Below are 14,116 nucleotides of genomic sequence, written 5' to 3'. Positions count from 1 at the left end.
TGATGCGAACGATGTAGAGCTGGCCATGCCCACCCAGTATGCCATACACACTCTAGCCACACCCACCCAGTAGGCCACGCCCACCCTGGCCATACCCACCTGGCCCCTCAAGGGTAACTGCAATGCTGATGTGGCCCTCAATGAAATTGAGTTTGACACCCCTGACATAGCACACAGAATACAGGGTATTGCAACTGGTAAGTAGCTGCAGAGTGGCCAAAGATGAAGTATGTGTCTTTTTCAGGGTTTAGAAGGATAGATTTCAAACAATGTATTTGGTTCCATTTTTTCCTAAGAGCAATCAAACATAAATAACAATAAAAACAAGCAGTTATTCCTCTTGTATAATCTGCCCCCTTTGAATTTGGATTATCCCATTCAAGTAAATAAAAGTTGATTTAAACTTATTGACTCAGTTCCTAGAAATGAAACTGGACCTATCTAGGTTCATAAAATAACCTGTAACAAGACCAATGAAAGTCCCAAAGCAGCTTGCACATAATTATATAGTATTTTTCTTGCCAAAAGCACATTAGTTCTCTTTAAAAAAAATTCCAGATGATATTTCATTAATTTGGACAGAATAGGCTGTTCTAATTGTAGCTATTTAGTTGCTGCTGCTGCTTTTGACTTTGGAATACAAGTGAGACTCACACTAGGTATGCTCTTGTGCCAACAATAAAGAAGCCAGAATAATATTTTACTGAAGCTGACCCTGCATTTATAACTTTCTTTCCAGCATTGTATTCCCTGGTTTTCCCTCCTTGCAAAGAACTATAAAAATATCTGAACTCAGCTAGAAATGATGCCTCTTGGTATTAATTTTAAATCACTTTGTTATTTGATCACATGCTTCATTATATTCCCCATACAGAAAAGTAGGAAGTTCCAGTTTGTTACTGGTTCTTTGCAACTTTTCTTTCCACTAGAAGCAGGAAAATATGCCAGTTCCCATACTAGATCTCCATTTTGTTGGTCTTGTGTGCACTAGCAATTAAAAATTACTACCAGCTCCCTTGAAAGCTAACCTTCTAGCAGTGCTCAACACTCATCCAATATATGAAAAAAAAAGTTTATATTTAAGAACTCTCTATTAGCCATCTCTAATACAATTGCCTGAAATTAGAAGGCTGCCAATAGGACAATCTGTGCTGCCTGCTCTCTGGGCAACATTAAATGTAGCCACTAAAGTGAGGTCTGGCCTAGCTTCTGGCCAGAAAAATGATAACACTCACTTATCAAGCACTACAGAGTTTATTTTCTTATGTGGCCATTAGATCTATCCTAATGTAACAATAATTGAAAGGCGTGTGGAACATATTTGATTTTGCTTGTTATAATTTGGAAACAGATAAAATCAAGTGATTCCAGAAGCCAAATATGCACATATATGGATTTTGTCCTTTTAGAAAGTGAACAAGAACTGCATTCTTATCTTTATATACTAGTCACATTATGTAGCAGGATGCTTACTAGATCAGATAGTTTTGGGTGACAGGTATCAGCCTTTGAAGGATTTTTTCCCTTCCTTTTGTACTATCTTCCTAGGATCAGTGCATTATACTTCTTGTAAATACAAGAAACACATCACGTGATGCAGTGCAGATAATATTTATCTGATATATTCCTCCTCAGAGGTGCTGGATACATCTTCATCGGTGCTTTCATGTAAATCTGGTAAGTTGCCCCAAAGCAAGAAATCTGTACCTAAAAAAAATGTAAAACAGTTTATATTTTTTGTGGTCAGAATCTGAAGTTAACTTAATAAAGCACAATATCAAAGAAAACATATCCTGAGAGTATCAATACATTGATATACCTCTCAGTTGGTAGGATACAGGCAACAGTGTGTTAGTTTGCAGGGTTAACTTGCAAAAGATAGATAGATCTAGTTTACACAGACCAACCTAAGCAAGTTTGAGATAAAATTAACCTATGACAATATATGTCCAAACCAACTTCACTGTGCCCTCATGTTAACGAGAATTGCTGCATGTGATACAGATACAACTAATGCTTCTTTATTGACTTATGTAGACCAACCGCATTATATGAAAGCCCTGACTGACCAAAGGCATGACGGACAGAAGATATTAATATCTGTGAGCCCGTATGGAAGATAGAGAAATAGAATATAAAAGGATAAGATGACAAAGAATTAACAGTGAATTGTCAGATTAAATGGAAGTAAAGCAAATAATTTTGTTGTCTATTTGTGTAAGAGATAGGAAGGGTGGGATAAGTAGTCTGATCTGATGGAGTAGAGTTGATAAATAGGATTTGTGTAGATTTATTTAAGAATGAAACAACTAAATATATGTCAGAAAATATGAACTGGTACATTGATGTTGATCTGCGTGTCTATGAAGGTAGCAGTCATAATTTGGTTACATAATAGTTGTGTGTTACTTAGAATAGTAACAATGCAAGAATCAGACTTGATTTTTGGAGTTGGGGGTAGGGGAAGTGCTGTACAACATCTTGAATAAATCTAATTTAAAGGAAAAGGCATTTTATTAGTCTGATATGAATGGAAGGATGAGTGGGAAAAAGTAATGCCATTATATTCCTATGCAAGAGAAATATAAACACAAACTGGATGGGCATTAGATTGTTAAAGATTCTGGAAAGGTAGCTGGCAGACACAAGGGTGACAATTAGTAAAGTTTGGCAAGTTTTATAGTTGGAGGTGTGCAAATCCTTCAGCAAATCACTGTGAAGCAAAAGAATGTGACAAATTTACTTTCTGTCCATTGTTTTAGAGAAAGCTTATGATACTGTATAGACTCAATATAGGGAATGTTTTGAATGAATGGAGTTGCTGAATGTGGTGAAAAGTGGAATACGATGGAAGTAAAGCATGTGTTATAAAAACATAGCAAGCAGCGGTCAAATGGATAATTGGATTCTCAGTGAAGGAAATGCACATATGACGGATGGGAACATTATACAGAGTATAGCTCGGTGTGGTATACAGACAGATGGAGTGTTGATATTGATAAATCTGGGAAAGAGATATGGTGGTGTGGTAGAGAAAGACTGCAAATGCAACTTCTGTACTACCACGACTGCTTTATAAACTGTTCATCCCTGAGTGTAGTTGCTCATGAAGAGATTTGCTTAATAGCATGTAACCATAGCATATGGTTTTACAATGACTTGATTGCACTACCATCTGGCATTTGCATTAAGTAACATCCAACACATATCACCTTAAATTTGCATGAAATTTGCTGACCAATTTGCTCCAGTCTGATGATTTAAGTGATTGGAGAATTTAATTTACATGCAGCATTTTCTTGGCAAAATTATTGGCTAATAATCACACATGACCTAAGCAAAATGCATGATTAAAATACTGTATTTCAACACTAAGAATATATTCACTTCCTTAAACAGCTGTTTTGTACTGGTTCTGACTGATGGACTATGGAATTTCCAATGAAAAATAAAATAGATCCAACAGATCTGAAATATCTACCCATCTATTGTGATAATTAAGTTCGCAGATGATACCACCGTAGTGGGTCTTATTACAGGTGGAGATGAAACAGTGTACAGGGGGGAGGTACAAAAACTATCCATATGGTGTTTAGAGAACAACTTGCACCTGAACATCGGCAAGACAAAGGAGATGGTGCTAGACTTCCGGAGGAAAAGAGAGGAACCTGCCCCACTTTACATCGGGGGGGGGAGGGGCTATGTGGAGAGAATTTCCTCCTTTAAATTTTTGGAAGTCTACCTCTGTGAAGATTTTACCTGGAAAGTCAATACAACCCAGGTGGCCAGAAAGCCCAACAGAGACTCCATTTCCTCAGGGTCTTGTGGAAGAACAGGGTAGAACAATGGCTAATGACCTTCTTTTACTGGTCTACTACAGAAAGCATCCTCTCGCATTGTATTGTGGTTTGGTATGCTGGCCTGACAGCTGTGGATAGGAAAGTATTACAGAGGGTGGTGAGCACAGCACAAAACATTGTGGGCTGTCCCCTGACACCACTGGATGACCTCACCAGACCTCGCTGTGTGAGAAAAATTCTCAGGGATGACTCACACCCTGGTCAGTACCTCTTTACTCTCCTACCATCGGGTAGGAGATACAGGAGTATAGCCAGCTGTACCAACAGGCCGAAGAACACCTTCTATCCATGGGCTGTCAGGCTCTTGAACGGGAAATAACTTGTATGTATGATTGACTTGCGAGGCCAGTGTGTTATGCAATTACTTCACATGGTGTAACAAGATGGTGGATTTGTTGTCACTGTGAGTTGTGGTGGGGCACGAAGGGAGGCTCAGCCAATCTCATGGTTGTACTTTAACAATAAAGGTTCATTTACATAATAACAATTAACTTCATGTGCAAAAATAGAAGTTTCATACCAGATGAATCAAATCTGTCAATTCCAAAAACGGCTTTACTGTGAAACATCCAGAAGTGTCCATTGTTGCAAGAGAATAAACAAGGTTTGCATGGAGCAATCACATGGTAGCCTACAACATTACCACTGGGAAAGCAAACAAAATATATGACATGCAAATTTTAAATCAAAGACTATGTAGAAAAAACTGAACTATACAAATGATAGATATGCAAATGTATCACTTACATATCAAATTAATAAAAATAAAATCCTTTCATCCTCCAAAAATAATGCAGCAATGGACAAAGTAATGAGCAAAATGGAGAAATAATCTGTACCTCTAGCCTCCAAATGTACTACTGTGTTAATAAAATAAGTTAAATTAATTTCAATTCCAACAGAAAACAAAGCATAACTTTAAAATGGAAGCTTAATTTTTCTTCCCAAACTGAATAGATCTGGAAATTGTGAACTCTATTACTTACTGATTCTGTGTCAGATTCACATCCAATAGGCAACATACATACACAGATGCACAGAGAATGTATGTATACATACACACACAGAAGGACAAATAGTTATCTGCTTTCTGTTTTCTTAAATGAAAAAATATGAATATATTATAAAGGTAAAGGTTCCCCCGCACATGCGTGCTAGTCGTTTCCAACTCTAGGGGCCGGTGCTCATCTCCGTTTCAAAGCCGAAGAGCCAGCGCTTGTCCGAGGACGTCTCCGTGGTCATGTGGCCGGCATGACTAGACGCCAAAGGCGCACGGAACGCTGTTACCTTCCCACCGTAGTGGTCCCTATTTTTCTACTTGCATTTTTACGTGCTTTCGAACTGCTAGGTTGGCAGAAGCTGGGACGAGTAACAGGCGCTCACTCTGTTACGTGGCACTCGGGATTCGACCCGCCAAACTGCCGACCTTCTGATCGACAAGCTCAGTGTCCTAACCCACTGAGTCACCGCATCCCTTTGAATATATTATAGTAAAGTTCTATAATTTGGCAATGTTTTTTATTTGTATTTGGAGTACTGTTTTGTGAAACAGCAAAATAATTAAAATATAATTCAGAATGGTGCCAAGGAGGACCTGAACAGTGGATTCACTACTGGAATCCAAACCCTGCCAGTTCATTTTGTTTACATTTTTTGGTGCCATTACTGCCACCACTCCCATGTGTTTTCATAGCAGCTTCAGGCGAGTTTGGTTGAAATTGGCCTCGCAGTTTTCTAACCAAAGCTTTCTTTCTACGCTGCAATAGCGGGCTCATCTGATGCAGCACACCCCATCCCAGTTGGCGACATTTACCAACACATTATTCTATTTTACTTTAGCTATCAATTTATTGTGCCAAGGCACGAATTTTTGACGAGCTCTGAGAGAAACAGTTAAAATAAGAGAGGGCTTGAAACAGCTGCAGAGACATCTAACTTATACACACAGATTTCGTTTATTTATTTGGAAGATTTATATGGCCGCCCACTCACTCACAGTGATTCTGAGCAGCTTACAAACAGTGAAAACCCAGGGGGGAAAAAAGATAACTCCTACCCATTTTTTATGATCAAAATCATTTGCACCTTCATTTTCAGCTATTAATACATAACTGCTAACTTTTTTAAACTGCAATCAACAATACAAAATGTACAGAAATTCAAAAGGTTCAATATTTCCTATATCCATGCTAAGACAAATTTCATCTACCTTATCTCTGCCATTACATTTTTTTTATAAAAAGCCATTAAAAATGAAAACCAATTTTGTAAATGGAAATTTGGAAACCTTGAATATCTTATTTTGGTATAGAAACCCAAAACAGGTATTAGATCACCATATACCATCCCATTTATTACTGAAACTAATCCAACAGATTTTTAATTCAACACTTCCATGATTATTTAGCATTCACTTAGATAAATTACGTATCAGTAATGATGTAGCTTTTAAATCTTGTATAGAAATAAGCAATAGACATAGCTATTAATAATATTTTTATATATTAAAGAATATATAATAATAGTAATACTGTAATATTACTCACCATTTCAAACAAGCAACATTCATCAGTTTACATTTGCACATCTCTGTGTAATAGCAGTTTCCAATGAAGTCAACTGTACTGGTAGTGATTAGAAAGGAAAGATATTGGAGATGATTAAAATAAACTTGATCATTGCTTAACCATGAAATATAGTATTAATTAAAATTCTAACAGAGAGCTATTCCCTTTATTTTTTCATTTACAGATCTCTTTCCTCTCCACTGTCAAGGAAGTACAGTAAAACCATCTTAGCTGGGAAATAAATTCAACTTTCTGAAGTTTTGACAAGAAGTCCTTTTCTTGTCAGGACTCTCCAAAAATGAAGAAACTAAGCTGGGTTGTGAAAGGAACTTTGATTTATAGGTGGCTTTTTCATGCTAGAATTAAGACAATTCTGGTTTCTATAGTATTGCCTTCCCCAGCTTGATGTACTCCAGATGTACTGGTGTAACACTGCCTATTATCTCAAACCAGGATGATCAGTATAATGGCTTAGGACAGGGGTGTCAAACTGCCAGCCTGTGGGCCAGTTGCGTCATGCGGAGGCTGCCCTCACCCCAGCTCCGGCAATGTGAAAAAAGTTGTGATATGTCATGTCACGTGATGCAGCAAGTTTCACACCTGTGGCTTAGGAAATATTATTGTAGCTCATTGTAAGAAAATGAAAATTTCTATTATGATCCTAAGTTTGGAAAGAAAAACATTTTAATGAAAAATTAAGAATCAGCATTTCTCTTTATATTGGAACCAATGCAGTGATTTTGTTTTACTTTCTAAGACAGTGACTACATAGATAATATGTAGGATTGTATCTCAGCAAATCACTAAGCACAAATAGTCTGATTTGTTTGGACTTTAATGTGTTGCAGAAACTCAGCCACTGTGCTCTTTAAGACTGTAATCCCATTTACTAAATGCAGAGTAAGTCCCACAGAGACAAATTCTACTATCATTAGGTGGGGCTATATGGCTATAATCCTATTAACCTTCATAGATAACAGCTACCAACAACTTTTAAGAATATTCACTTCCACATAACATGCCTACAACTAACTTGCAAGTAAAAAATTCTATTCTGAAATATTCCTAAATCTAAAACATTTTTTTTGTAATGCAATCTCATGGTGTAAACATTGTAGCTGTTTTCAACTGTGCTTAGACATGTTTTATTGTAGTCAAAGGTCAACAGCAACATGGATAGAGATGTTAGTCAATTTCTTAGTATCTTTTTCAGGTATATTTATTTTAACTCTTTTTTTGGTCTTGGTTTTGAATCTTCAGTTTAAAAAAATGTACAAAATTTGAAAACACACATGTAACTAATTAAGATAATAGTTTTAAGATATTTTGCCTTTTCTAATATATTCTAAAATACATTTTATAGATACTTTTGAGTAGAGAACTGCATTGCAACATGTAGATGTATAAAATTCAAAAGATGTTGATGTACTTATAGCTCAGAATTGAAAAGCAGGTCCATTGGTGTCAGATTTTTCAAAATCAAACTTCTGAAGCAATCCTACCTTCCATACAGCTGTTAACTAGAAGAACACCAATTCTGAATGGTCAAAGGATATTGTTACTGTTATTACAGTATAACAGAACATTCCATCATATTTCTAGCTATCAATATAGGATTTAAAAAACTAAGTAGCTGCTTTGCCAACATTCAAGCAATGCAGCTAGGTTAATTCATTCAGAATTTTAACTAAGAGTCTCAGGTTTTCATTAATGCAGGTGAGATTATTGGCTGGATTAGCTGGCAATACTGCTACAATAAATTTACATCAACTCATTTTCAGAGCTATCCATTGACCACAGGTGGTGATGTTACTTCTGAATCAATCCAATGGGGTCCAAATTGTTTTGCAGAAAAGCTGAGCTGAGAATTCCACTGATCTAGTTTTTAGACTATACCTTTATAGATTTGTAATGTGCACTGCGAATGGAAGGGAAAAAATAGAAAATATTTATTTGATAGTTATTAAGATAAAGAAGTGGCACATTTGCATTACTTATTCAGTTTTTATTTAGAAGAACATAATTAACAAAAGACCTTATTATTAGCTTTATTAGTCTAGCTTTTAGAAAACTATTGCTTAAGCTCCTAAAATATTAAGTTCCAAACAATGTGCTATATTTCCATAATTATTTCAGATTAGAATATTGCCATTTTCTAAGAGAATGAGGATTGCTTCACTGCTTACAGTATTCCAAGCCCTGTGGCTGTGCATTTTGGTAGAATATACTGACTGAAGATGTATTAGCTATTACAGTGCTGTATTGTGTCTGTTTCTATTATATTAAACGCCAAAATAATTTCCAGTTCTTGGTATGAAGCAGAGGGGATATAGATGATACTGCCAATGCAATCATATGTTTTACAATCCTCTGGTTTGTGGCATGTCAAGGGCTACACCCTTAGAAGCACGTGGAACCAAGATCTGTTGGAGTAAGGGTAGAAGGGAAGTTTTCAGTTGTGAATTAATTCTTAAGCATTTAGGACCTGCTCACTTTGGAATGGAGTTCTCTGAATCATCTATGATCCTTTGGCAACACTTTCTTCAGCTCTGCTCTAGGCCTAGATAGAAATTGTAGCAAGAGGATATTGTAAAAAGCAAGGGATTGCTTAAATCTCTATTCATTGATTGGATTCATACATAACACTATTGATAGTTGTACTTCACACACACACACACACACACACACACACAGAGAGAGAGAGAGAGAGACAGACACACACCCAAGCAGGGTTAACATAGGTAGAAACACAAAGTCCTCAATGTCTTCTTCCAAACTCAGTGGCAATGGATTCTACATTTCTGGGAAAATGCTAGGAAGAAAAAAAAAATCCTAATAAGGGTATAACATTTTAAATCCCCAATGCATATTTTCAATTTATTTTTTAATCTTTTGGTGTTTTGACATGATAGAAAACAATCAGATGGCAGGTAGTATTTATCGGGTGTATTTGCCATTTAAAAACTCCCAGTTTTTCCACTTATTGGGTCTATGTTTTATATTTAACCACTTAGTTGCATCAGAACATCAATAGCTATGATGCTAAGCTATTAATACCACAGAGCAAAAGAAACAAAAAGCAGTAAAATATTTCCTGGAGCACTGTAACAAATTTTCCTTTTTAATGTCTCAGCCTGAAATCCAGGTTTCTAAATTTAATACATTCCTGTGGTAACAATAGCCACACTGTTAAATTGTTCAACAACAGTGCCAAAGTCTCATAATACGATTTCAGCTAATGTTTACCAGGTACGTATAACTTATGCCATAAATTTAACCAAAAAAACAATTGTATAATTCCATAAAGACTTGGCCTTTATAAAATGGCTATAATAGGAGTTCTTTTCATGTAGGCTGTTCTGGAGTATTTTCAGCTGTCTTTGAATCATTTTAGGAAGTTTAAAAGTTAGTTTATGCTGTGTTTGCATTTTGATCTTTTGAAATCCAAAAGCTGCTGAAGTGCTAACTGACTTTTGGGCCATGTATGAGCTAAACAGAAAGTACACAGGAGGAGCGGGGAGCCTGCTGTTCAATAATACGGCATACAGATTACATGAAAATGTATTATTGGTAAGGCTGAGATCTCCCTGCTCCTGTCCACTCACCTCTATAAATCTCTTGCCATTAGTTAACATGAAAAGTACTGAATAATAACTACATTTAGTTGGACGTAGTTATTAATCTGGAATCCTGATTCTCTCCACAGAATAGATATTGTAAGCAATCTTGGAAATAATTTCATAGCAGTCGAATATCTTTTTTGAAATCAATGTGGATGCAATTACATTCATGTATTTTGCAAGATTGTGTAGATATGGGAGAGCACATTAGCAAGTTTTGGTTTTGATCCTATTAGAGCAAATAATTTAATGGTTAGTCATGTTAAAAATACTGTCTTCGATAAATAAATAGTATACAGTTGCAAGAAAAAGTATGTGAACCCTTTGGGATTATGTAGTTTTTTGCATGAATTGGCCATAAAATGCCCTCTAAACGTCATGTAAGTCACCACAATAGAAAAACACAGTCTGCTTAAAATAATACTACACAAACATTAGCTGTTGTCATGTTTTAATTGAAGATAAGATGGAAACATTCACAGTGCAGGATGGAAAAAGTATGTGAACCTTTGGACTTAATAACTGGTTGACCCTCCTTTGGCAGCAATAACCTCAACCAAACGTTTCCTGTAGTTGCAGATCAGACCTGCACAACGATCTGGAGTAATTTTGGACCACTCCTCTGCACAAAACTGTTTCAGTGTAGCAATATTCTTGGGATGTCTGGTGTGAATCGCTCTCTTAAGGTCATGCCACAGCATTTCAATCGGGTTGAGGTCAGGACTCTGACTGGGCCACTCCAGAAGGCGTATTCTGTTCTGTTGAAGCCATTGTTTTGTTGAATTACTTGTATGCTTTGGTTCATTGTCCTGTTGCATCACCCATCCTCTGCGGAGCTTCAGTTGGCGGACAGATGGTCGTACGTTTTCCTGCAAAATGTCCTGATAAACTCTGGAATTCATTTTCCCATCAATGACAACAATCCGTCCAGGCCCTGAGGCAGCAAAGCAGCCCCAAACCATGATGCTCCCTCCGCCATGTTTTACAGTGGGGATGAGGTTTTGATGTTGGTGTGCTGTGCCATTTTTTCTCCACACATAGTGTTGTGTGTTTTTCCCAAACAACTCAATTTTGGTTCCATCTGCCCACATTTGAAGTTTGCAAAAGAGCACCTGGATGTTCCACAGCACTACTGGCAAAAAATTCTGTGGACAGATGGAACCAAAATTGAGTTGTTTGGGAAAAACACACAACACTATGTGTGGAGAAAAAATGGCACAGCACACCAAGATCAAAACCTCATCCCCACTGTAAAACATGGCGGAGGGAGCATCATGGTTTGGGGCTGCTTTGCTGCCTCAGGGCCTGGATGGATTGTTGTCATTGATGGGAAAATGAATTCCAGAGTTTATCAGGATATTTTGCAGGAAAACGTACGACCATCTGTCCGCTAACTGAAGCTCCGCAGAGGATGGGTGATGCAACAGGACAATGAACCAAAGCATACAAGTAATTCAACAAAACAATGGCTTCAACAGAACAGAATACGCCTTCTGGAGTGGCCCAGTCAAGAGTCCTGACCTCAACCTGATTGAAATGCTGTGGCATGACCTTAAGAGAGCGATTCACACCAGACATCCCAAGAATATTGCTACACTGAAACAGTTTTGTGCAGAGGAGTGGTCCAAAATTACTCCAGATCGTTGTGCAGGTCTGATCTGCAACTACAGGAAACGTTTGGTTGAGGTTATTGCTGCCAAAGGAGGGTCAACCAGTTATTAAGTCCAAAGGTTCACATACTTTTTCCACCCTGCAATGTGAATGTTTCCATCTTATCTTCAATTAAAACTTGACAACAGCTAATGTTTGTGTAGTATTATTTTAAGCAGACTGTGTTTTTCTATTGTTGTGACTTACATGACATTTAGAGCGCATTTTATGGCCAATTCATGCAAAAAACCACATAATCCCAAAGGGTTCACATACTTTTTCTTGCAACTGTAGATAAAATATTGTATCCCAGTGAGGTTCTTCATTTCCACACATTTCAGCAGTTATATTTTGATTCACAACTATTGAAGCTGTCAGAAACAGAGATTATCTCTTCCTGTGGTTTATGCAACCCTCCACTTGGTTCTTTTGGTTGTTACCACAATAGCTAGATCACATACTAAACATAAGGGGAAGTGAAAGTGACCGTTCCAACATCCTGTCACAGCAGTGATAGTGCAATTCTAACATTAAAACTATTTGTTTCTCTTACTTAAATTGCGAAACATTTTTAAAAGGTCTTATCAACTTGCAGTTTGCTAAAGAGAGCAATGGAAGCAGATTGCATTCTGCAGGGAATATAAAAAGGTAAGATGTTAAAAGTACACAACAAGGTTCAACATTACATGGCTCAAGGTTTATATTTAACTGGCTGATCACAAATTGAACACGCTTACTACAGAAAATCTTACATTTCTCCACTGCTTTTGGTTATTTTTAAATAAATCAAGTGTTTCCATTTATAACACATAAAGATTTTATAAAACATCAGGACAGACAGACAAGGCTAAGCAGCAGAAATCCAGTTTTAACATATTCATGGCCTGTGTCATCCTCCATCTCACCCTTTAGGGGACCACGAATCAAAATGTGAATTTGAAAATTTGCGTTTGCACCAAGAGCACTTAACCGTTCAACTCACCTTAACTACCCTGCAAGGGTAGTAAAACAGAACAAGAAATGGAACCTCAATTTAAATTAAGAGCAGTCACTGTGATTCAAGAAGATATATAATATTCTTCCAATCTCTCCTATGTAGAAGCTATTCAAACTAGACAAGGGGGAAGATAAGAGAGTTAACTCCAATCCTACGCATTAACTTACCTGATGGGAGGCACGTCTGTGGAATAGAGATCGGTCTCTGTATCAGCCAGAAGCACGGCTTTCATGCCCCGTGAACTAAGCACTTGTTGGCAGAACTTGCAGAACAACAGAGACACACATCGATCTGCAAAACTCCAACTGCCGTCAGACATACTAAGGTCAGTCTGTATTGGTGGGGGCTCCAGCGTGTCCCTTGGCTTTTTCAGTAGGTCGGATAAGGTGTTTGCTTTCTGGGTGGAAATCAGTCCTTCTCTCTTCTCACTCCTTACTCGCAGGACTTTGCTGCTCCTGTTTTCTCAGGAAATCTGTGACCACCAATTCCGTTTAATGCGATATTCACAAATACCGATGCCGAGTTGCAACTCAGCCCTTCCCCGCCCCCCCTTTTTTTTCCTTCTCAACCTGACTGAATGAGCCAGCAAGAGACAGGTTCAATTTCTGCCATGAAATGTATTGATCAGCCCGAATTAGTCCAACTCGCTAAACCTTCTTTCCAGGTGGCCTCACAGGGCTGTGGCGAGGATAAAACGGGAGGAGGGTGCAATGCTACGTTGGCTGGCTTGAGCTTCTAGAGGTAAAGGCTGGCTTTAATTGCAGGCAATATAAAACACTCAATGGAAACCCATCGGGATTCGACAGGGATTTTCTCCAAGCTCTCGATTATTTTTCTTTATTAATTATCCCTCTTTCGACATTAATCCCCTATTATGAATCCCTCGTGTGCATAACCTGCAAGTGCCTCTCGTAACTATTCCCAACTTTTAGGGCTCTCAAACTCATTCTTGGTTTCTCAGTTACTCACTGAATGAACCTGTCGATCCGAATCTCCCGGATTCTCGTCAGCACCTCCCAATTGGTGGATGCTTCCCCCGCTCCCCGAGCTGCTTAAAGCCCCAAACGTAGGCAGCCTTTCCCTTTGGCTGTCAGTTTGAATCGACAATTTCGCATCTCATTGGAAAATTCTTGACCCGCCTCCGGAGAGTTGACGAGCAAAAAGAGATCGACCTTAACCATTGGAGGAGCTAGGACATTATCCCGCCTCTCTCCTAACGTACGGGGAATGAAGCTACACCCCTTCCTTTGGATTGGCTTGCTTAGAACTCCTATTTACATATCCCTTCCTCTTATGGACGCGAACCAACTGGGCTGAACTTCTGCCGGGCGAGCATCCTGAATGGTCTTCTTCGGTCTTTGGTGGGCGGTGCCGATACGGAAAACTGGCGGGATCGAGGGTGTGGAGAAGAGACGGTAGGAT

The 14,116-nt window shown here is 38.0% G+C and overlaps 1 protein-coding gene across 1 annotated transcript; it reads right to left on the bottom strand.

The window, feature by feature from the left end:
- Nucleotides 1-1,117: 1,117 nt before the first annotated feature.
- On the bottom strand, nt 1,118-13,212 carry FAM72A (family with sequence similarity 72 member A). The gene is made up of 4 exons (XM_083358565.1): nt 12,862-13,212; nt 6,407-6,484; nt 4,381-4,505; nt 1,118-1,707 (listed from the first exon to the last, which is right to left on the bottom strand). The coding sequence occupies exons 1-4, from the start codon at nt 13,011-13,013 to the stop codon at nt 1,613-1,615; spliced, it is 450 nt and encodes a 149-aa protein (XP_083214691.1). The 5' UTR covers nt 13,014-13,212; the 3' UTR covers nt 1,118-1,612.
- Nucleotides 13,213-14,116: the final 904 nt, after the last annotated feature.

Source organism: Vipera ursinii (assembly GCF_947247035.1).
Source record: "Vipera ursinii genome assembly, chromosome: 3".
NCBI lineage: Eukaryota > Metazoa > Chordata > Lepidosauria > Squamata > Viperidae > Vipera > Vipera ursinii.
This window is presented reverse-complemented; position numbering and strand designations above follow the sequence as displayed.